The sequence below is a fragment of the Catharus ustulatus genome, chromosome 18 (genome assembly GCF_009819885.2).
Source record: "Catharus ustulatus isolate bCatUst1 chromosome 18, bCatUst1.pri.v2, whole genome shotgun sequence".
Classification (NCBI taxonomy): Eukaryota; Metazoa; Chordata; class Aves; order Passeriformes; family Turdidae; genus Catharus; species Catharus ustulatus.
In genome coordinates, this window is record NC_046238.1 from 2,608,875 (window position 1) to 2,631,798 (window position 22,924).

The following is a 22,924-nucleotide window of genomic DNA, read 5'->3' on the forward strand; positions in this document are numbered from 1 at the left end:
GCACTGCGCCGCGCGCCGCCGCGCCCCTGGCGGCCGCGCCCGGAACTGCAGCGCCCGCTCCCCCCGCGGGCAGGTGGGACCGCGCAGCGCCGGGGGGACACGGGGAGGGGACACGGGGAGGGGACACGGGGACACGGGGAGGGGACACGGGCACGGAGCGGGGGACACGGGCACAGAGCGGCCCCCGCAGTGATTCCCCAGCTCAGGAAACACCAAAGAACACCGGTCTGAGCGCCCATCCTCACCCCTCTCCCCACTGCACCTGCACACAAACACACGCGTAGCTCGTTCTGAGCCACGGAGCTCCAACATCAATTCCCGTTACCAAAGTCAATGACCGGAGCTCGCATCCACCCTGCGGAAAGGCTGCGGCTGAACAGGAGCTTTGTTGTCTTTAAATAATAATTCAGTCCAAGGATACAATAGCGAAGGGCTCCCTGGAGTATTTGAGCTGCTTCCAGAAATAAGGCACCGAGATTGAAGCGTTTCCATTCGAGTATCAGAGTGTGGTCAGTAATGCAGTTGGGTTTTAAGTCAGTGCTGAATAAATTAACCCAGTTATTCCCCTTCTTCCCATTCCACAAATCCAGGGCAGCCCGACACAAAATCCTAAGGCTCTGCAGATCCTCAGCTGAGATCCTCAATCGCTTGAACTCGGTTTTCTACATTGATTTTAAAGTCATCATTTTAAACTCTCAAGGGGTTTAAACTCAGTGAGTTTATCCAACAACCTGAAACATATTTAAACACAGTTGCTGCTCGGAAGTTGCTCTTTGTAGCAGCTTCAGGGTGAGCATCAGGGCATTGTTATCATTGGCTTTTTAGGGGAAATCCTTGTTACAGCCAGAGCAGGAGTTTGTGAGGATGAAGCCTGAGAAGGTTCTGCGCAGGTAGAGGAATAAATGCACTGTAAAGGCTTGAGGGAACTTGGAAAGAGCTGGAGCAGCTGAGTCCCTCTGTGGGTAACGCTGGCGAGCAGGCAGGGAAAGATTCTGGAAAACAGCAGCTCTCATCAGAATTGACCACCTAATTCTGGGGCCATTAACACCTGCAGGAAAGACTGTCACTGGAGTAATTAAAGAGAAAGCAGAAAATGAAATGAAAGAGTTAACGAGGGGAATCCACTGAGTGTTGTGCTCCTCTGCAATAATTGGTGGCAGTGGAGGGAGCAGAAACTCCCACCCTCGGCTGCCCCCGAGCAGGAAAAATGCTGGCACTGGGCTGAGGGAGGGGCACTGGCATCCCAAAGTGCTCCCAACCAACAGCCCACTCCTGTCTGTGCTGAGAAGTGTCACAAATCAAGTGCTAAATGTGTTAAATGGGCAAGAGACACAGCACAGTATCACCTTTATTAGCTTATTTGATCTCTTAGTTAAAAAATAAATTCAAATTGTGGCAACAGGACATCTTGCCCAATCAGCAAAGATAAATCCAGTTTAAATGCTAAGAAAAGGTCACATCATACTTGGCTACCTCTACAGTGCAAACACACCTGATCCCAGGTGTTGGATGAACCAGCTCCTGAGTGTGGAAAGTTGCTGTGCCCATCTCGTGGGTGACAGCTCTCCCATTTCAGCAACATCGGAGGCAGTTCCTGCCCAGAACACTAATTGGGAACTTCCTATAAACATTATTCATCTCTCTCTACAAGGCAAGAAATCCAGAACAAAAACAATATGCTAAAAAAAAAAAAGGAGAATGCTCGGCTGTGTCATACTCTATAAATATTTCTGAGCCGCCATAAAAAAAATAAAAAGAAAAACAGTTCCTATGTTGTAACAATTGCACACTTCAGATCCTTAAAAAACAAGCTAGTGTTTAACCTGAGCTCTCAGCTATAAAAATAGCTTTGTTAATCTTGGCGTAATTCTGTGTTTTATTTCAAGATAAAATACATTCCTGCAGAGTCACATCTTCTTGCCACTTGTGAGTCTTTCAAACGTTCAAGAGGACCACAGAAAAAAATGAGGAAACTTTCCACTGGAGCTGCTGGGCCGATGATCTTCAGAATTACCTCTGTGATGGAAAGAGCTTCTTCCTCTGCAGAAAATGGAAAAGATTTTTATTAAAAAGCAGGAACATTTCCTCTCAAATATCTGAAGCAACAACACTTATGTGAGTTTACCACACACATTTTCACACTGCAAACAGAGTAAGGACACAGAGTGAAAATAAAAAGAGGAGAAGGTAAACAAAGTACTTCACAGAAAGGCAACAGTCCCAGGGCCACCTCTGGGGTATTGGGAAATAAAACCTTTCCAGCTGGCTTTGAGGAAAGGAGTGATCTTTGTGCCCCAGGCCAGCCACTGAGTCACCATTTATGAGCAGTGGCACACGCTGCTGTGTCCAAAACTGAATATAGCCTTGTACTCACTGCTTTCCTCCTGAGTTTTCAACTCCCCCCCACCCTGCTCTCTCTAGAGGCAAAACAACTGATGAGAACAGCTAAATCACTGGCAGCTAGGGAGGAAATTGCCCTAATGCTTGTCAGTGCACCTGCCCTCAAATGAGTCTGAAAGCAATTTAAAACCAAACAAACACAACCAAAATCAATTCAATCATTTCTGTATAAGAAACTGCACAAATGTTCAGTTATTTCTGGATCTGCTTTGGTTTAGATCTAACTGATCACAGTGATTCAGTGCCTTTTAACACAGAAAGAAAATGAGAATTATGCATTATCCAGTGACTTGGAGAGCACTCACTCTTGTCATGGATCTCCAGTGGATTGTGGAGTGTTTGTTCCACTGGCTCTCTCTCACTCGAGGCAGATGTGATTATTTCTGTAGGCTCAGCGTGCTCTCCCCACTCTGCTGCCTCAGCACAGGGCTCAGCACTTTTGGGGATTTGCTCCTGAAGCTTTGTAACATCAGTGGTTTCAGGATGCAAGTCACAGTGCTGGCTTCAACCTGTAAAACCTCCAGCTGCTTTTACCCCAGGGCTCTTTTTAGGAAAAGAGGAGCTCTCTCTGTGCACAGGAACATTACATTGGCATTCCATACTCAGCATCCATCTCTCCAAGTGCCCCAGCAGCTGCACTCTGGGCTCAGAGAAGACTCAGAGTCTCCAGGTTTAATGCAGAGCCAGCAGAGCACAAGGGTGCTGCAAAGCAGCCTGACTGCCCAGGGCACACAGGGCTTGGCTCCACAGGGCACAAACAGCTCAGGGACTGCAGCTGGAATAGCCAAGAGAGATCTGAGAGATCAAGGCTCATCCATGTGAGAAACTTGGTGTCACACAGTGTCACAGCTCAGGTGGCTGTGGGGTAACCTCCCTCTGCAGGCATGAGCTTGGGTTGTGTCAGCATTGGCAGATTTCTTTTTTTTTGGCCAGTTTTTCTCCTCACTGTTCCTGGTTCTTATTCAGTTTCATGTGGTGTTCAGGGTTTTAACCATATCTGGTTACTCTTTTGTCCTCAGAACCAGACAAGGTGGTGCCTATTGAAAGCATCCAATCCACAATAGGAGAACAAATAATCAGAGAGTGAGAAATTTCCTGATTCAAAAACAAAAAAACCCAATCTGCTGTGGGCAAGGCTGCTTTGGATATTCTGAAACAGCTCTATTCAATACATTCTGCTTTTGGGGCTCTGAGCCCAGGAACAGTATCCTAAAACAGCCCTTGGCCTTGGCACTGGAAAAAACTTCCCAATCTCTCATTCAACAATACTCACATCCTTGATCCTGTTATCTGTAACACACAGGAGGGTTTTAACTACAATAAGGAGAGTGCAGATACTGGGGAATGAAGTGGTGAGATCTGACTGCCCCAAGGATGAGGAACATGCTCAAGAAAAGTTTAATTATTTGACTGAAGGAACTACTTGCTGACTTAATATCTGTTTGCTGTTACAGTACTCACAAGAGTTTTATTGGAAATGCACTTAGAATCCTGTGCCAGGCCCATCTCAAAAACCCATAAAGTGTATTAATATTGCAGGTGCATTTATAAAGAGGGAAGCAAACAAAAAAAGATCAAGCTGAAAACACCTTCATGCTCAGGGAACATCACAGAGAAAAAAAAGAAGCTTAGCATCTATTTTCTCCTGCAGCAGATAACTGGCTTCTGTGAAGAGTTCCTGCAAGCTCTGTTGTTCCTATTGTAATGTAAAAACACTACATGGAAATCAAAGGACTCAGAGAATAAAATTTCCAGAGCTGCCAGGTTCAAGCTGGTGAGCAGCAGGGGTACACTTCTTAATTTCCCCTTCTCCTCTCCCCCCAGCAGGGCACAGAATCCAACATGCACCAATTCCCCCTGTTTAAATTCTAAAGTCTGTATCTCATATTTATTACATTCTAAAGCTCAGTTTAAAACAGCCCCAGGTAAGCCTGGCTTTAAGCAGAGGTTAGCTGGCCTGCATAGATTAACTCAAACATGCTTGACGAGTTTTTGCCCAGAGCTGCTCTGAAAGTAGATCAAAGCTCCACAGATGTGGCTCAGGATCTGCTCCCGCCACTACACACCAGTTTGCTTCATTTTCTATCCACTAAAGCACCCGTGCTGAAGGAGAAGCCAATTTCCAACTCAAAAATGCAGCATCAGATTCTAAAGCAGAGTCATGGGCAGCCGGAGTAGCTGAGCTGGGATGTGCCAAGCAGTGAGCAGGAGCCAGACAGCTGATGGGGCTGGGCAAGAGCCACAAGCAAGCACTGTGTGCAGGGAGCTTTTCAGGAATCCTCCTACTCAGGAGTCTTTGCAAAAGACTAAACTGCTGCTGTCTTTGCCACTGAATGAAATCCTGCAGAGGAACTTCTGAACAAAATATCCTTTCAGTTTCTGCAAACGCTGGCACACAACCTTCACACTCAGGCCCAGCACAGCGAAGGGTTTATGGTTCTGAATGTTATAAAAATGGCTTTGTCTGCTCCTTACAGCAACGTTGTTCTGGACAAGTTCATCTAAGGCTAAAAGGAGTGCAACTTTTTAGAGGGAGGTGATACATGTGAGGATGAAGATGAGGAACAGCACTGCTCTGAAACCAGGAGCCTAAACCCTCCCTTTGGGATGTACAGCAGCACAAGTGTGCCCATTTCCAGGGACAAAAGGCACAATGTCCTTGTCAAACAAGGTAGAAATTCTTATGGATATTTATCCACCAAACAAGTGACCCTTTCTCTGATTACTCCTACTGCCCAAATACTCAACAGGAACTTTATCAGCACTTGTGCTCATAAAATAAACTGCCATGACAGCTGCATACAGGTTCTTTTCTTTGACCACTGAATATATTCTCTGACCCTGCAGTGAAGGAGCTAAAACTACTAACCCACAAAACCTCTGCATTTATTTGAGCTTCTGGTTTAAATTCACACCCCAAGTATCCAATACACCACCTATTCCCTACACTGCCCTCCTTTCCATGAATATAATAACAAACCAGTTCTGACTGTGAGTCTCTGGGACAGCAGAGCAGTGAGTGTGTGCTGAGCCTGAGAAATCATCTCACTGGCTTCAAGTGAGAAAGAACCAGTGTTCACTTTTTTTCTAGACCTCCTACAGCTTGCCCCAAAATGACTTCTGCCTTCCATCTGCTCAGACACACGCAGGAGTAAAATCCTGTCATGACCTTGAGCAGCCAAACAGAACTCTATAAAAAATTCAAGCACTAAGGCGTGCAGGAGTTGTCTCTTCAATATTGTCCTCATGCTTTGCTAATGCAGTGCAAGCCAAGCACAAGGGCAAGGATGCTCCCAGTCAGTATTCCTGAGCACCTCACCCTCGTCCTGGGACAGCAATCTGTACCTTATTCTTGTTGTGGGTGTTGGGAATGGAGGAAGGGCTGGTGTGGAGGAGGCTGAGCTCCAGATCAGCCAGCATCTGTCGGGACTGGGCCAGCGAGCGCTCCAGCTTCCAGAACAGGGAACTGGTGTCCTGCAGGACACAGAGAGGGAGCCAAAGTCATGGAAAGAGCTTTTTTGATTTTGAAATGTTTCTGTTCAAAATACTGTGAAGTAACAGATTCTGTCTAACTGCTGGTGTTTCTGATAAACACAGAGTTCTTTCCTTTCATTTTTAACAGATTTCCACATGCAGGTACATGGAGCACTCACAAGAGAGGTACTTCAGGGATGAAGGGGAGAATAAAGACATGAGAAAGAGGGAAGACCAAGCAGAACAGGAAAGAAACAATGTCCAATAGCTTCTGATAACTGCATCCACATGTGCTCAGGTATTTAGTGGAATTACCAATTAGCCAGCATCCATTTTTCTGCAGCTTTTCATTCCAAAACCTTGTTCATTTTTAAAAAACTCATTTATACCTATGCTGTCCAAGACATATTGAGGCAACAAGGAGTTACTTTAAAAAAAAATATGTTATCACCTTTGCCATAAGGCTGCTGTCTCATAATTTGGGTTCTTCCATGCCAGGAGACATTTGCATCCCTACCATCAGCCATAATTCCCCATAATTCCCCTTAAAATCAGTCAAGGACATTGTGCAATAAGGTACTGACTGTGTTCATGAAGTATCTGTTTGTTGGGTTAGTCACTGCTAGGTCACTGATGTCCAGAGGGGAATCTTCACCAGAATTTTGAGTCATGTTGTTCTTCTGAGTGGATGTTGAGAGGGAAGCCAAGTGGAGGGAATTCAGATTCACGTTTTCTTCACTGTTAAAAAAAAAATTAAGACATTGGCAGGAACAGCATCACAATCCTTTCTAAACTTTCAAGGGAAAATCGTGGCACAACATAAATAAGTGTGGGCCCTGAGCCAAGGCAAACAAGAAGCTTGGGAGATAACCCTGCTCCTCAGAGCATTCCCATGTTTAACAGCTTCCCCAGAGCAGTCTCATCCTCTGAGGACCAGGGTTTGACATTCAACCAGTCCCAACCAGCTCCATGACCATGTGCTTGAGTGTGTATTTAACCTTGCAAGGAGCACATGAAAGGCAATACTTTGTTCTTCCCAGTACTCTGCTACCTGCTCCCCTCTCACACCCAAATCCCTTCTAATCAACCATTAGACAAATTAATATTTGTAGGTGTACCTTTTCAAGGGAATTTCATAATGTTTTACAGGCATCATCTCACTTCAGAGATCACAGGAGAGCTTTCCCAAAGAGGCTTGGGTTTATTTATTTTTAAATACAGGGGCAAACCACACTCATCAACATCTGAACACAACAGAAACAGAGTGCTAGCCCTGCCTAGATTGGCAAATAACAAAAAAAAAAGATGTGTATTTTAAAGAAAATACCATCTTTGAATTGATGACATTTCATTAGTTTGGTGTAACAATGCATTCCATGCCTGGTAAGACTGTTAAAAATAAGTGTCTTTTTAACTGACATTCAATCTAGGAAAAAGCCCCCATGAGAGTTGCCAGCTCATGAGTGTCTGCTGTGTCCTATTTCACTTCTCCCATAAAACACTGGGATAAAACTGGCTCTCTTTTGGGAGAGAAAAGCTCATTTCTGTGTTTCTGACAAGAAAAGGTTCTGTGGAGATGTGAGGGAACAAGCAGCCTGGAACAGGAATGTGAGGAGATGAGATGAGCAGGCCTGTCCTGGAAAACACACAGGTTGGAAAGGAAGGGGACACAGGTTTGGTTTTGAGGCAGGGAAATGGCTCAGGAATGGGTGGATTAGTTCCAGCCTGAGCAGACTCAACAAATATCTACTGATGTTTCATCTGTATAATGAGAACTGAGATAAAAATCCAAACGTTGGCCCAAGATAAATGAAGTCACCAAGTCAGAGCACACAGAAAGGATTCCTGCACTCTGGGATTTCACAATCCCCTCTGCCACTGGGGAAGGTATTTGACTGTTAACAGCCTCCTTGTTGGCCGTTCCAGAACTCAGGAACTCATGGCAAAAATATTCACTGGGCTGACAGGGAGGTGCCAGCACCCTTCCCTAAACACAAACTACATCATCAGCACTCTGAAAGCAGCAATGGAAAACTGGAGGATCCAGATTCAAGCCCCAGGAGGAATGTTGTGTTTGGTCTCTGCCATTAATCCCTTCACAGAAGCAATGCTCCTGCCTTCCTCCCATTTACGGGCGAGGATTTATTGCCTGGCAAATCCGAGTCAGCAGAGGCTGGAGAGCAGACAGGCAGGGATTTGCACTGAGGCAATCCATCTCCAATCAGCAGGGCCCCAGCACCAAACGTGGGCATCAAGAAAACTGGAGAGCTCAGCAGCAAATCCCAAATGGGCAGCACAGCCCCCCCTAACTGGAGGAGATCTGTTCTAGCTGCACTGCCCAGGTTGAATTTGTTCCTTTTCCCTTAAAATTCACTCAAGGACAAGACAAATAGGGCAAGAGAAAAAGTGAAAGCAGCTTTCATGATCCAGCCACAAAAGGGATTTGGAGGGATGGCAGTGTGTCTTTGGTGCTGCTGGGGGAGTTGATAAGAAAGGTCAGGGTAGACAGAAGGGGAGTAGAGTCTTTTCAATGATTTATAGGCAGTGGAAACTAGAGAGAGCCCACACAGTGTGTGAAGCTCAGCTAAGGCACATGGGAATGTGCCAGGCCAGCATTCTTTTTCACTGGCTGCCCATTCACCTTGTTTCTGAACAGGTCTGTCTCACTGCAGCAACAATTTCTACAATATTTCTGTTTCAAAAGCCACACAGAATGAAAGCATCCATACATCAGATCTTTCCATTCCATAAGATTAATCTGTTTGGATGCTGGGCAAGCTTGCTGGCAAACACTGAGCAGGTTTAAACAGCTGTTCATTTACTGTGCTTGTCAAACCACCAGCTGGAAGGCTCCTCTCCTCTGGCTAAAAAGCAGCTATGAAATCACTGTGAAACTTCAGAAATCCTTCTAAAATACAGCTGGTAAATCAATTTTTTGAAAGGAAACAGAGGAACCAACAGAACAAATCCACAGCAAGTCCCAGCTCTGAATGCCTTTGCTTATGCAGGCACAAAGCCACTTCAGTAAACACACAGCAGGTTTTTATCTCGCAGACATTCCAACATCACTGAGGCACCTGAGTCTTCTTCTGACACTTCTCAGCATTAGAAACCTCATCCTGCTCATCCCCAACCACATGTCCTTTTCCTCCCACAGCACAAACACAAGGATAGAGTCCCACAAACTGGAGAGTGGACAGATTGCTGTCCTTTAAATCTTGCCATCTCATTTCTTGCCCTGACAGAGGCAGCAGCCTGTGCTCAGAGCTGTGTCCTACATTCTTGCCCAGCCAAGGTCTGATTTCTCAATAGAAATAACACAGTCATAAAGCATCACACAAAACCTGGATCTGTTTCTTGCCTCACAGAAACATCACTGTACAAGCTCAGTTCTGGTCAGAACATATTTGACCCATCAGAGTTAGAAGCAACACCTGGGATTTCAAAAAATTGTAAGATTTTCTCAATTAGTGTATTTGGCTAAGTTATTTGGTATTGCAGCTTCTCCTGCCCACACACCTCTTGGGGATAAGAGAGGAGAAAAAAATAAATGCATAAAAATAGAATCATGATACTTTAAGAGCTATTTTTATTTTAAATTCATTACTTTTCGGGTTGATAGACTAAATTTAAAACAGCAGTTACTTTAAACACAGCTTGAGATAATACTGAGAGCTTATACACCTAAGTTTCTACATACATCTAGCTTATGCTTATTTCTTAGAGGCAACAAATTCATAACCTTTTTGAGCAGGTACATTTCATCTCTTGTGCAGTCTTGAAACAGCTGTGATCTTTTCCATGGCACGTATTTCCATCTCTCTTTTGGGGTTTGAAAATCTCCAGCCATTCCAGATCTGATAGAGGCTTCCACCGTTCTTTATTCATGACGAAGTTATTAACACTGGAATCAGATTCAGACTTGTAAGTCACAGGAGACTCTCTGCTTTTTTGGCCACACTCAATGTCAGATCTCTCTTCATTACCAGTTTTGTCAGATGTGATGTTGTTCTGGATCAAAGTGCTTTGCAAATCTACACGAGATTTGATGTTAAGCCAATGATCATATGAAGGCAAAGACACGTCAAAGGATTTTCTGTCTCTGCTTTTCACTCCATTCTCTCCAATTTCCCTGTTTCTCAATGGCCTTGTGTTGTTTGCCTCACGACATTTTTCACTGTGTAGCTCATCAAAGCTTGATGCAACATCCTGCTTTTCTCCCTCTTCCGCAGGGACGGCCAAGCCTTTCTCAGCTTTTTGACACCGGTTTAAGAATGCTGAGGTAGTTTCCTCCAAATCTGAAGCATTCAGTAACTGTCTATTATCTACTTCACACATCTCAGGGGTGGGATTTACCCTACTCGCTGGAACTGGTGCAGTTCCACGCTCCTCGCACATCCTGTGGCTGCCCTCAGTCCTACCCTTGTCTGTGTCGCTGGGGCTCTCAGAGGCAGAGACTGCGGCCCCTGCGCTACAACGGCACGACAAAAACAAGTCAGAAACACTGCAGGTAAAGAGCATCCCCAAGTGCACTCCTAAAGCTCTACAGAACACAGGCTGCTGCTGCCACGGTTCTGCAGCGGCTCACACATCACCAGGCAGCTGTATCCTGCCAAAACCCCACAGAAAATCTGCCCAGATTTGGCTGTTGCTTTTCAAAATCAGTCTGAGAGTTCCCTCATGTTTTACACAATACAGTGATTCTGTCTGAACCTCCAGGGTGTGCACCAATTCTCTGAGTTTACTTCCTAAAATAAACTTTGCTTTTTAAACCAAAGTAGTAGGGAGCCAGATTAACACCCCTACCACCAGACTAGTTCACTTTCTAAAAAAATCATGAGCTGTCTGGCCTGTTACAACACTTGGTCTGTGACTGATGCTCATGGCCTCTCCTGACCAAATAAAACACAAGGTACTTGACAGCTTCACTGGATGTTTGTGGTCGAGTCCAGCAAAGCCAGCACACGCCCCTGTTAGGATGTTAGCTGGGGCTGAACAGTGAAATCTCTCTCTGAGGAAAACCTATTTAAGAAAAAAAAATATTTAAACTGTCTTTACCTCCTCTCACTTGCTGCCTTTTCATGCTTTTGCATGAACTCCTGAGAGCTGTCCAAGTTGACATGAAGGAAGTGTAAGTCCTGCTGCTGTTTCACACAGACCTGCCAGAGGCAGTGAGGGCCATTAGTGAATGTCTGGGAGCAGGAATATCATCATCAGGTAATACCACAGTGTTGTCTCCCAAAAACATCCTCAAAATGTTTTTATATAGTCAAACTATTGACAAAGACTTCCAAACCTAAGAGGACATCTCTGCATGTATTTAGGAAAATAACATATTGCAGTACTAAACAGGATTTCTATTAGAAGATTAGAATATTCTTCTAAGATGGAACCACACTGAACAATAAATAAAATATCATTACTGTTACCTGATATTTAATACATGTCATTATATTGTTCACAGCTACAGAATTACAGGACATGGATGGTGATCATGGGATTTGGATTCCACTGCAGGGGATTTTTTGCAAAGCTAATGGAGAAGGTAACTATCCATCAATCATTTGCAACTAAAAGCATGGAACATGCTTTGAGAACCTCAGCTGAGAGCAGCTGAACACACAGGGTTTAAGTTGTGAGAAACAGATCTGCCAGGACACTGTGCCCTTACCTTGCTGAGTTCACCTTGGGCAGGTGTGCAATCCCAATCCTGCTGCCCTTCACATGCCTGGGGGCACCATGGGCTTTTCACTTAACCCAAATGAAACAAATCAACATTCTACAGGGATCCCAGCAAGGCACAAACAGATTTTTTTTTCCTAATCAATAATACCTAGATCTAACTTTTTTACATTGTTCCACACTAATCCTCCTCTAAGCTCTAAGCTAACAATGAGGGCTGTACCTGTCGCAAACTGCACAATTCCTTTTCAATCCGCACTTGTTTAGACTTGGTAAACTGATAAAGTTGATCCTTTCTCTGTGCTTCCTCCACTGTTTCAAAACATAATAATTATTTTTATTACTTCAGGTGGATACACACAAAGCAAGTGCATTGCTAATGATGTGTCTGTAGAAGGTGGTACCAAAACAAAACATTTTCTTAAGATCAACAGGATCTATTTCTCCTCCAGATAAGAAGAGCACAAAACCCACAAGAAAACAAAAAATCAAGTGTTTTCCTTGGACTTTTCCTCAGCACCTGGCTTCATTTCACTAGCAGCAATACTGGGCTTCACTGACTGATTTATTTAATGTTTTCAGAAAGGAAAAGGGAAAAGAGGAAAGAGGAAAGGAAATTCAGTTAATTAATTCTGATTTATGCACATCATGGGAAGTGCAGAGAAATAAATCCCAATTCTGTTGGTTTTAAAACAATGAGACATGGGATCAATATCTGAAAAGGTAATAGCAGACTAAAAATGATAGGCAAGGAAATTATCTCACAGCAGAGGACACCTTTGGCCACCTAATCTTTCAAGGTTTCTGTGGCTGTCTACAAGAATATTGCAGTGACCTTTCCTATCTACTGCAGCACAAGATGTTCTTCCACCCAAAACCAAAGGCATCACAGAGATGCAGTTTGCCAAAGGCCTGCATATGAAACCAGCCTAAACCAAACCCATCACTTAAAGGAAGCAGCAGAGAAGAGGAAGTCTCTACATTTTCAGGAGAGCATCCCCGAGTCACTTACTCCTCCCTGTGTAATCACTGTGGTGAACTTTGTGCTATCACAAGATTTTATGAAGTGTCCCTGCAGAAGGCCCAGACATTGCTTCTACAGAAGAATGGCACACAAGGGATGTACTTTTATTAAACTGCAAGGAAGGCAGGTAACAAACTGCTTCCTTCACAGTGAATTGCTGCCCAGAGGTCTCTGAGCCACTGAAAGCCAAGGCATGAAAAGCCAACTGGCCACCCTCACCTGCCAGGATCAGCTCACTCCTCAAGCAGCCATTCTCATGTTTCAGGTGACTGATTTCTTCCTGGTGCTTGCTGCTTTCTTTCATCTTTTCAGAGAGGACATCTGTAAAACAAAATGTAGCATTTCCCAGAGTGAAAAGGAATCGTGCTGGCCTACATTAAATCAGGTGCCCAGCAGAAACATTTACCTTTCATCTTATTTACTTGAAACACCACATCATTCAGTGTCAGCTTGAGGTCCTGCTGTTCTCTGTTGCGACTGAATTCCTCCAACTTTGCTGCACGCAGTGCATTCTCCAGTGTTTTAAATTTAGATGCAACCTCAGTAATCTGATCAGTTGTTTCAATTAAGGCCTTGTCCTGAAATAGAAAAACACCATTCTTATTTTTTATATCATGGATGGGTTTTGACAAAACAATAGCAGATTTTTCTGCAGTGAAGTGATGCACAGACTTCCTTCTGAGCTTTTGAGGAAAAAACTCACCAAATTAAATCTTGGAAACAAGCTTTTTTAATTGAAAATAAACCAGTTTATGGTTGACCACTTTTCCCTTCTCAAACAAACATAAGAATTAACCACGAGTGAGATCACCAGTGACAGAAGCCTGGTGGCACTGTCACCCACAGCTGCACTGCTGTTTGACCACATTTAGTGCCCATGAGCTGACAGATGTTGCAGATGTTACCTTCAGCTGAAGCATGTTGAGAAGCTCCTGCTCCCTCGCTTGCAGCTGACCTGTTTTAGCAGACAGCTCCAAAACTGAGCAGTGCAGACTCTGATTTTTCTCCTAGTGAACAGAAATAAGTGTCAACTATTACTTCAGATTCAAAGTTATCATTTTTCCCCAGTAAATGCATCCACGATGTTATTTAAACACTGTGAATGGCAACGTGGGATCCTGAGTAAACTGGAGAAAAGAGGGCAGGAGTAAAAACTGTTCCCCAGTTTGCTCATGATCAAGGGTCTGAATACCCTGCATGTCACAGTTTTGGAATGTTACATTTCATCACAGGCATCCTGTTAATGCATGGACTACAAACCCAGACCATTACTCAACCCCTACCTCCAGAGCCTGGCAGTGAACAGATGAATCTGTCACTTTTTGAGTGAGCTCTTTAAACTTCTGTTGTGTGCTTTCAAGTGTTATCTTACTGTCATTATGCTGGGATTCTAATAACTTTAACCTTTTGGTCAGTGACTTTATAATTGCATTTCTCTCGTTCAGCTCACCTGAAAAGGAAGGAGACAAAATTACACGTGAGAAAACAGCTCAGAGGTTGTCATGAAATTTCTCAAATCCCAGAAATAATTTAACCCACATGATTCAGAGCTGGATGATTATGTTGCACACTCTGCAGGAGGATTCCCTGGCTACCCAGGTCAGATGGGACAGGAACTGTGTGGGGAGCTCTGTACTGAGACTTTTCAGAGCCACCAGGTGTTTTGCTGGGTGGTTTGTGTTTGTTCAGAGCTATGCAGCAGAACCTCAGGGCACAGGGCTCTGTAACTCACCAGCAGGTTGCAAATTTTTCTCTTGCCTCACATTTATTTAATCATATTATTTTTTTAAGAATTCACATAAGCAGTTTACACATTCAGATGAGAAAGAGTGGTCTGATCATCACACCTCCCTTGAAGATCACATCACTTCAGCACCAGTGTGGAAGTTTAGATCTCAGAGAAAGACAATAAAATTTAAGGCTGAAGGGTAGGAAATGCTTCCTTATATGATGCAAAACCATTATTGAGGGGTTGAAGCACCTGAACACGAGACTAAGATCTCACCTTTACCTCACAACACTTACTAGTTAACAAGCTGCATCGTTCTGCTAAACTCAGTATTTTTTGGCGATCATCTTCCCAGGCCTGAATGTGTCTCTCATGCACTGCCACCATGTCATTGAGCTCCCTGTCACGATCTTTGAGTTCTGCAATTAAAAGCTTGAGCTCCTGTCTCTGCCTCCTAATGATGCTGTTCTTGCGATCAGGGCTAAATGCCTACAAAAGGTGAGACACGGAATGCATTTCAACACAAGGAAGTGACAACTTCTCTCATAATAAACTCGAGGGGTTTATTTTTAGTTGAGCTATGTTTATATTATAAATAGAGACCATTCTGAGAAGTTCCTTTTGCTCGTGGTACCACCTGCGGCCCTCGACTGAAGCCCTTGGCAGAACGAGGCGGCACCACCTGCGGTCCGTGACTCAACCCCTCAGCAGCACAGCGTCCCCTCCTACCCAAACCAGAGCTGATTGCTAACGGCGCTCTCGTGTTTTACCTGGGGCGAAGCAGAACGTAGTACTGATGAACTCATAGGGGACTGGGGGCCAGAACTCTGCCAGGCATTAGTGGAACGGGGAACGCTTCAGAGCTGTCACTCTCAGCATGGAGAATCCCCCGGTACCGCCGACCCTGAGGGGGCACAAGCGGCCCTGAGCCGGGCGGGGCGGGGGCGGCCCTGAGGCCTCGCACAGGCCTGAGGGGGGCCCTGAGGTACCAGCACCCCCGGGGAGCGGCCCCCGGTCCCGGGCAGGCCCGCAGGGCTTTCCCCCGCTGCCCTGCCCGGCTGGGGCGGCCCTTCCTAAGCGCAAGGGCTTCCCCTGCCCGCCGTGCCGCGCTCGTTACCCCCCGTTACCCCCGGGCGCCCCCGACCCACCGGCCCCGCCCGGCCCCGCCCGCCGTTGGGGGAAGCTCCGCCCCCTCTCAGCGAAGGGGCCGCGGGTTCGAGTCCCGGGGCTCCCGGTTCGAGTCCTGCACTCCCCGGGTTCGAATCCCGCGGCCGCCTCACCCCGGCGGCTCTGCTGGAGCTGCTAGAAAAATGTGGTAATTAATAACGTTGTTAACAGGGATGAATAAGAATCAGGCTGGAATGCAACTTCCCTGTCCAGGGCTATAGAGATACAGGCAGCTCTTGAGATACACTCTTTCCAACCACAGGGATGGAGTTCTCTCTTCAGCTACACCCATGGTTTATAAATAGAAATCACCAAAAAAAGTAACTTTACAGGAAGAGAACACAGTGTCTGACACATCACCCCCTTGGCTTTCAGTTCACTTTCTGCAGTGACAGGATCACGTCACTTCCAGGACTCTGCCACCAGGGAGCATTTATTGTTATTAAATGGAGCAGTGAAACAAAAAGCACCAAATCCATGCTCGAGGCTGTTTTTGGGAGCACAGACAGCAGAGCTGGCACCCCACCCCACCTGCTAACATGGCCTGTGGAATAGTGGTCACTATTAATTTGTGTTCATTATTACCATTCTTGAATGAGCAGCAGGTTAAAAGCATAAAGCCATTACAATTGCCTCACCTAAAAGCACAGCAGGGTTAGGAGATCTTGGGAATTATGAAAACAGGATAAATTTCTAAGTCATATTCACATATTTCTCAGTGTCTCCACTTAATAAAGTATTTATTAAGTATTTCCACTTAATAAAATAGTTCAGTTGGCAGGGATGATCACTTCAGCCCAGCTGCCTGACCACTTCAGGATTCACTATTTTTTCATTGCTAAAAAATCTTTACAATGTTTGTTCCATTTAGATTTCTCAAATTTTCTGCAGGTAAATGAGAGGTAGAAGTGTCTACATCAGCCACACTCCTTATTCAGTTAAGCTCAGCAGAAAGGAGAGCAGATTAAAAAAAAATTAATGCCTTAAATTCTTATTTTGCCATGAGACAGGTAGAGAAAAGTAGATGTAAGAAACCTCAGAAACTATTCAGTGAGGAACAGTAATTTTATTTAATCTACTTCATGCGTAAGCATGGTAGAACCCCAATTTAACTTTGGCAAATATCACAAAAAAAACCCAAAACAAACAAAAAAACCAAGCAGCCTATACAGAACAGTGAGAATGCCAAGGATACGGGATCTCCACAGTTTCACTGCAGAGCAAACGGATTTAGAAGCCTCACTTTTGCTATTTCATTTATAACCATATAATTAAATAAAGGTAGTCTTCCACTATCACTTCTTGACTTCTCCAAGATCTTCAATGCTGTCATCATCCACCTAGGGAGAAAAAGCCAAAACAGCAAATTGAGTATTTTCTTTTTACCTCGTTCAGTGTGCACCCCTGTAACTGCAGTGAAGTGTGGGAGAAGCGAACAGCACCATTCCAGATCCCCTGCTGCAAATCCTGCATGAGTGGCACGTGCTTAAAGGACACAGCTGAGCATGCAGGGCTGGGAATAAAGACAGACCTATGGAGCTAAACCATAAAGAATTCCACTTGGGAAATGCCACAAGGGAGAGTCAGAGAAAGCCCTTGCAAGTACAGCTCTGAGTTTTAAATTTCAGTCCAACCCACACTAGCTGATCTCTTCTGAAGCACAGATGTGTGGGGCTTGGGGCTTTTTTGTTTGTTTTAATTTTGCAATATTTTAAGAGGTGTTGAAAAATAGGATTGCCATGTAAGAATACTTAGACACTCACTGCTAAGAAATGGTCACAAAGAAGCCACAGATATTTGAGAGCTGGATTTATTCTGACAGACCACCCTCACTGTAGGGTGGGAATGCAACAACTGCTCTTTTATTTTTGTGCACCAATCTGCGCTGCCAAAGATGAAACCCTTTCTCAAAACCACTGGAAAGTCACAGGCTGGTGTGGAAAAGTGTGTGTGTTCCTGACAGAAAGAAGGGTTTATTACCTCAGGCCACTTCTCCTGGATTACATCAATGATGTCATCTGTGAAGTCCCCCTGAATGATGATTTCATCTTCTCCTGTTACTGAGGCACCGCAGGAAAATTTCTGAGCAAAAAACCTTTGTGCTTCCTTAAGATCAATTTCTGCCAAGGGGAAAATGGACAATTTAAGTACAGTTGTTACCATAAAAATATTTTCTCAAGATTAAAGCCAAGATCTTGTTTTAACTTGAAAAAGTAGTGGCACTTTACAGTTGAAGCTTTGCTAGAGTTTCCATTGAAAGCCAAGTCTGTTGTTTACACCCAAAACTTCTGACTCCACAGATCTACAAATGCTTCAAGGTAGAAACTGCTGAATGTCCTTTTCATTTCTGTTCTGTTGACATGGGTCTGCACCCTATTTCAAAAAACCTGTAGCCCTCTTTGTTTAAAAATCATGGCAGTAAATACCTTAATAATTTATCCCAGTGGGAAGTGAATGTACCTTTGAAATGCTTTAAAAGCACCTTGAGACTTTCATCTCACAGCTGGAAGCAGATTCCCCAGTGGAATACAACCAGAAGAAATATCATGAGGTTAAAGGCAGGCACATCCAACAGCAGGAAATCCCAAACTCACCGAACGTGGCGAGGCCACACACTCTCGTGACGTATTTTTTCTTTGCTCTGGGAATTTTAGCTATCGTAACTTTCTGTGGTACAGTCTTCTTCTTCTGTTTTATCTGACCTCTCCCACCTTTAAAACAGAGCATAAGGTTACATGATTAATTAAATTATGTCAAAGAAAAAAGTGGACAAGGTCAGATTTTGTCCCTATAAACAAAGAAACTGTTACCTCCTCAACACTGTAGGTAAACAAAAATGTATTTATATTTTCCACAACTTTTAACATCCTCAGGTTTGTGTCTGAAGCAAAGCAAACTGCTCATGCCCATTTCCTGAGGCCACAGGGTCTTGCTTTCCTCAGGCTGCTGGGTTGAACAGCAGATCAAGCTCTGCACAGCTGTGCAGGACCCCACAATGATCCAGGATGTGTGAGCCAGCAGCAAACCCCACACCTGACAGCAGCCAGCCACAATTCCACATCATTCAACAGCACCTTTCCCTGTGGGAACACTCCCCACGTCAGGCATTTCTGGGCTGGAGTAAAGCATGCAAGAGATACATTCCACTCATTAGGATTCTTCAAACCAGATTAAGATCTCGGCTAACTTCGTGTATTATTCCAGGGCAACCACAGTTTCACGTTTCTCAGCCTTCTCAGCATGAAAACCTAAAGAATTTATTACAAATAAACCAACCTCTGTGACTGTTTCTGTTTTTAACACGCAGCACTTTCAATTCTGTTTTATTATAAACTGGTGTGTGATAATTTTAAGACAGTAAATTTCTGTCTTAGATTTTCTTCAGTGTCTTATGAAGTTTGTGCTTGCTTTCCCTCACATTCTTGTGGTCACTCTTACACCATCCTACTTAACACCATACTGTAAATTTCCATGAACCTTTAGATTCTAGGAGAAAATCACTAATCATTTTAAACACTATTAAATCACTAAACATTTTAAATCACTAATCATTTTAAACACTATTATTTTAAAACCAGACTGAAAACTAATCACACCACCCCTGAAACAAATTAATGTAGATATAAAACATCCTGAAATCTCTAGGAAAAGCATCCAAGTTATAGAACATGAATTATTGTTGTCACTAGACACTGCCTGCTGAGAAGGTAAATTAAACTGGTTACCAAGATACCAGAAACAAACCAAAAATGTAAGTGGCATAAAATATGAATCTTACTGGGTATTAACCATAACTTCTGGAGCATTACACACAACTGACACTGCACAGGCAAATGCATATTAATAGCACCAGATCTCTGATTTATGGTGGAAAGTATGTTAATTAATTCAGCAGAAAGAGCTCCAACGATCAAAGATAAAAGTGTGTTTAAATTGTTCCATGTAACTTTTTATCTTCCAAAGCTGAGTTTTGAAAATGTTTCTCATTAGTACTGCTGGGAAGAGACACAGCTGCTAATGGAGACACAGGTAAAAGATTTAAAAGCATAAAATCAAATCCTGTTCCGTGAATACAGAGAGGTGGGAAGGAACAAAGGCAAAAGCAGAGTCATGAGGCATTAAGAGAGGGAAGAACCTTTGTTCCACTCTGCAAGCAGCCCATAAAGTGTGCTCAGCAGGGCAGAGCATTCCAGGAGAAATGCCAGCTGATTTCAGGTGGGGAGGAACTGCTCCCTGACTGTGACAGCAGTGACAGGAACAATGGGGCACAGGATGCAGGTCACCTTTCCCTGCCTGTCCCTCCTGTCCAACATTTCCACTGGCACAGACCACAGGGAGGAAGATATTCCCTATGTTCTGTGCAGAGCTAACCACCAAAGTGCAAGGAATTCGTGCCCTGGTCCAGACCTGCAGGTGAGGAATGGATGCCCCAAACTGCTTTTAAATCAGTACCACAATCAACTATTTAGACCTTGCCTCTCTTTTGCTTCTTCTTCTCCTCTTCTTCTCCTCCTCCCACATTTCCTTGGCCTTCTCCAACCCCAGCTTCCTGTTTAGGTGAATTTTCTTGAATGCAGCAGAAAGGAGAAATAAGAACAAAATTAGTGGTCAGACACCCACAGCCTTATAGGGACCTAAAGTGATATTTTCCTAAATCAGTAAAGTATGCTAAAGTGCAGCAGCCTTTTGACTGATGCATGTTACATCTTCATTACAGTATTTATGCAAATTAGACTCCAGAAAAGCCTCAGCTCAAATTTGCAGTGACAATTTCAATAAAGGCTCTTACACAGAGAGACAGAAATTAATGATAATGTTAATATTGAAAATCCAAATGCAAACAAATAAATTCTGCATTACTAATGACCTTTCCTCCAGCCATCCACCGTAGACTGGACAGACACAAAATCCAATAAAGTAACTCAGATGGGAAACAAGTGCATGGATAACTGTTTATGGCAGGAACCTTAAGAAAGCTCAAATATTATTAATTAAACTACATTATGATTATGTAGTGTTTTCTGACATTATAAAACCTATTTCACAGCATCCAAAGCACTAACTTTCACATGATATAGGAGGAAAAGGAAAGAGATAAGAACTGGACAAGCTCAGATAATTCTAAATATGTCCAAGGACACATAACAGTTAGAAAATAGAAAAGACTCTTACCTACTGTAAGTTTTGCAAACTCATCTGGAAAATTCTTTTCTAACCATTGTCTGCATTTAGTCACATCAGGCATGTATTCACAGTACTGGAGAAAAGCCATATGAATCTTGTTAGTGGAGGAATGACAAAATCACAAATGCACCAAAATAGGGCATAATAGGATAGAGGGAAATTTGGACAACAAAAAATTAACTCACCTCTGTTGGCAACGAACAGACTGGAGAAAGAAAGGGAAAAAAAAAAGAACAGATTACAAAACGGATTTTTTACTTTTTACCTTTTTGCTTACAGCCCTAGTAACTAAATTCCAAATGGTGTTTTAAAGTCAGGGATGAGTTCTTACATAACTTCTGCTTATAACCACACACTGACTCAAAAACATTTCTTTATTGTTGCCACTCCACATTTAAATTCCTCTCTCATTAGACCTGTGCTCACATGCTCTGCATTAGGATAAAACCATCACAGCAAGAGCTGTCAGTCACTGGGGGAAGGGGAGGAGATGCCCAGGGTTGGGAAAAGCTACAGAACAAACCAGCACTTCTACCTGAGGGAGAAGAGACACTGAACAAAGCAAAGTGGTTTGGTCAGCTTTCCTTTCTCCAAGAGCTGCCAATGTTCAAAGAGAGGACACCCAAACCAACAGTACAGACTTTCATACACAACAGGGCTGTTTCTTCCTGCCCTGCAACTGTGTTCCAGCCTGAAGCAAAATGACATTCCTATCTAAAAACACACCTGCCAGGATTATTTACTTCCCTTTAAATTCCACCCACTGCATAAATATACACGGAATGAATAAAGAATACTTCTAGAACACTACACAGCCATTTAATGTATTCCATTTACTGCTACCATACTAATGCTTGGAGGATTTTTCTGTGCTAATGGCTTTGGTGGCTTCCTGCAGGAAGAGCTCTGTGCCCCCACTCCTTTCACACCCAGGACTTGCCTCCGCAGTAGAGAACCCGCAGGGGGTAATCGGCGTCGGACCTGGCACCGCTCCTGCTGTCCCCTCTGCAGTCAGGGACCACCGGCTCAGCCACATCTGTGGCCATGTCACAGCCCTGCAGGGCACAGGGGGAGACAATCAGGGCTGGGTTTAAGTCAGTCACAGCCCTCCCAACTCGACGAGAAGCCCAGAGGAAATAGGTGCGAGTGTCAAAAGAGCGTGAGAAGAAAATGGGAACCAAAAAATAATGCAAACAAGGAGAAAACTGCTGCAAAGAACACTAAGCAGTATGGGAATGCCAGCACATAAGAGCAAGGAAGCCAAAGTGCCACAAAATGAAGAAAGACCTTTCAGAAACCCTTGTGGAACTAGAGAACACACTGGGTTAAGGATAACGTGAAGTATCATGTTAAATCAGAGGCACACAAACAGTGGGGACACTGGGGGCAGGTACCTCTAGCATATTAGCAAGGAAAAGGGATCATTTAAATCAGTGCCTGTAGAGTCACAATCTGATCCAAGAACATTGGGGGAAAAAAACAGAATATGAAAAAAGAAAAGCAAACTCAAGACACTAATGGATTTAATGGTGGTTTACACACACGTTCTCAAGAAAGGGATTTAGAAGACAGGAGTCAATAAGGAACGAGTTTGGAACACACACGAAATCCCCCAGGACGATGGAACAAACAGGATGTGTGAGGAGCTTGGGATGTTGTACAAGCTGCGCTGAGCAGTGAGGAATGCTGAGGGGAAATTCCAAGGTGGTGGATTCAAGGTAGGGGGACAAGGCCAGGCGCTGGATGGGCACAGGGAGGGTGAGGATGCTGGGGGGGTCAGGAACACCCCGAAAAGCTGCGAGGGGTGCTGGGGGGTCGGGGGAAGGGTGCGGGACCCCAGGTGGGGATCACGGACACGGTGGGACGGGGGGAGCTGGGGGGATCTGTGAGGGGAATTGAGGGGATGGGGGAGCCGAGGGGATGCGGTTCCGGTACCTGAGGAGGGGCGGGCTCGCAGGGCGGGGCGGTGCCGGGGCTGACGGCCGGGAGGGCGCCGGGAGGATGCTCAGTGCAAGCACCGGGGGGATCGCTGCGAGGGGCGGCAGCGCCGCGGCTCCGCAGGAAGGGGAGCGGGCGGGTGCGGGAGCCGCCAGGCGGGGGCTGAGCAGAGCGGGGCGGGGGGACCCGGGGGCGGTGTCGGTGTTACCGGAGGCCCCTCGGGCCGCGGCGGGTCCCGGTCCCTCACCGCGCGCGCACGTGCGCCCGCCCCAGCGCCGCCGTCTCGCGAGAGGGGCGGGCACGGTTTGACCGCGCGGGCTCGCCGT

At 44.7% G+C, this 22,924-nt stretch overlaps 2 protein-coding genes across 5 annotated transcripts; both read right to left on the reverse strand.

Annotated features, from left to right (window-relative positions):
* Positions 1-1,200: 1,200 nt before the first annotated feature.
* On the reverse strand, positions 1,201-15,232 carry CCDC62 (coiled-coil domain containing 62). 3 transcript variants are annotated; one of them, XM_033076221.1, is made up of 12 exons: positions 15,080-15,232; positions 14,606-14,798; positions 13,864-14,030; positions 13,486-13,587; positions 12,987-13,158; positions 12,800-12,901; positions 11,780-11,868; positions 10,933-11,033; positions 9,617-9,778; positions 6,459-6,612; positions 5,746-5,874; positions 1,201-2,040 (listed from the first exon to the last, which is right to left on the reverse strand). In XM_033076221.1, exons 1-12 carry the CDS (start codon positions 15,113-15,115, stop codon positions 2,011-2,013), a joined length of 1,437 nt encoding a protein of 478 aa, XP_032932112.1. In that variant the 5' UTR covers positions 15,116-15,232; the 3' UTR covers positions 1,201-2,010. The 3 variants fall into 3 exon arrangements, with proteins under 3 accessions (XP_032932112.1, XP_032932111.1, XP_032932113.1); XM_033076220.1 differs by having other exon boundaries at positions 9,617-10,345; XM_033076222.1 differs by lacking the exon at positions 9,617-9,778.
* Positions 15,233-16,522: 1,290 nt separating this feature from the next.
* On the reverse strand, positions 16,523-22,857 carry DENR (density regulated re-initiation and release factor). Of its 2 annotated transcripts, none has more exons than XM_033076203.1 (8): positions 22,807-22,857; positions 21,601-21,715; positions 20,846-20,865; positions 20,649-20,733; positions 19,953-20,042; positions 18,071-18,187; positions 17,457-17,596; positions 16,523-16,816 (listed from the first exon to the last, which is right to left on the reverse strand). In XM_033076203.1, exons 2-8 carry the CDS (start codon positions 21,704-21,706, stop codon positions 16,772-16,774), a joined length of 603 nt encoding a protein of 200 aa, XP_032932094.1. In that variant the 5' UTR covers positions 21,707-21,715; positions 22,807-22,857; the 3' UTR covers positions 16,523-16,771. The 2 variants fall into 2 exon arrangements, with proteins under 2 accessions (XP_032932094.1, XP_032932093.1); XM_033076202.2 differs by lacking the exon at positions 22,807-22,857 and adding an exon at positions 22,596-22,795.
* Positions 22,858-22,924: the final 67 nt, after the last annotated feature.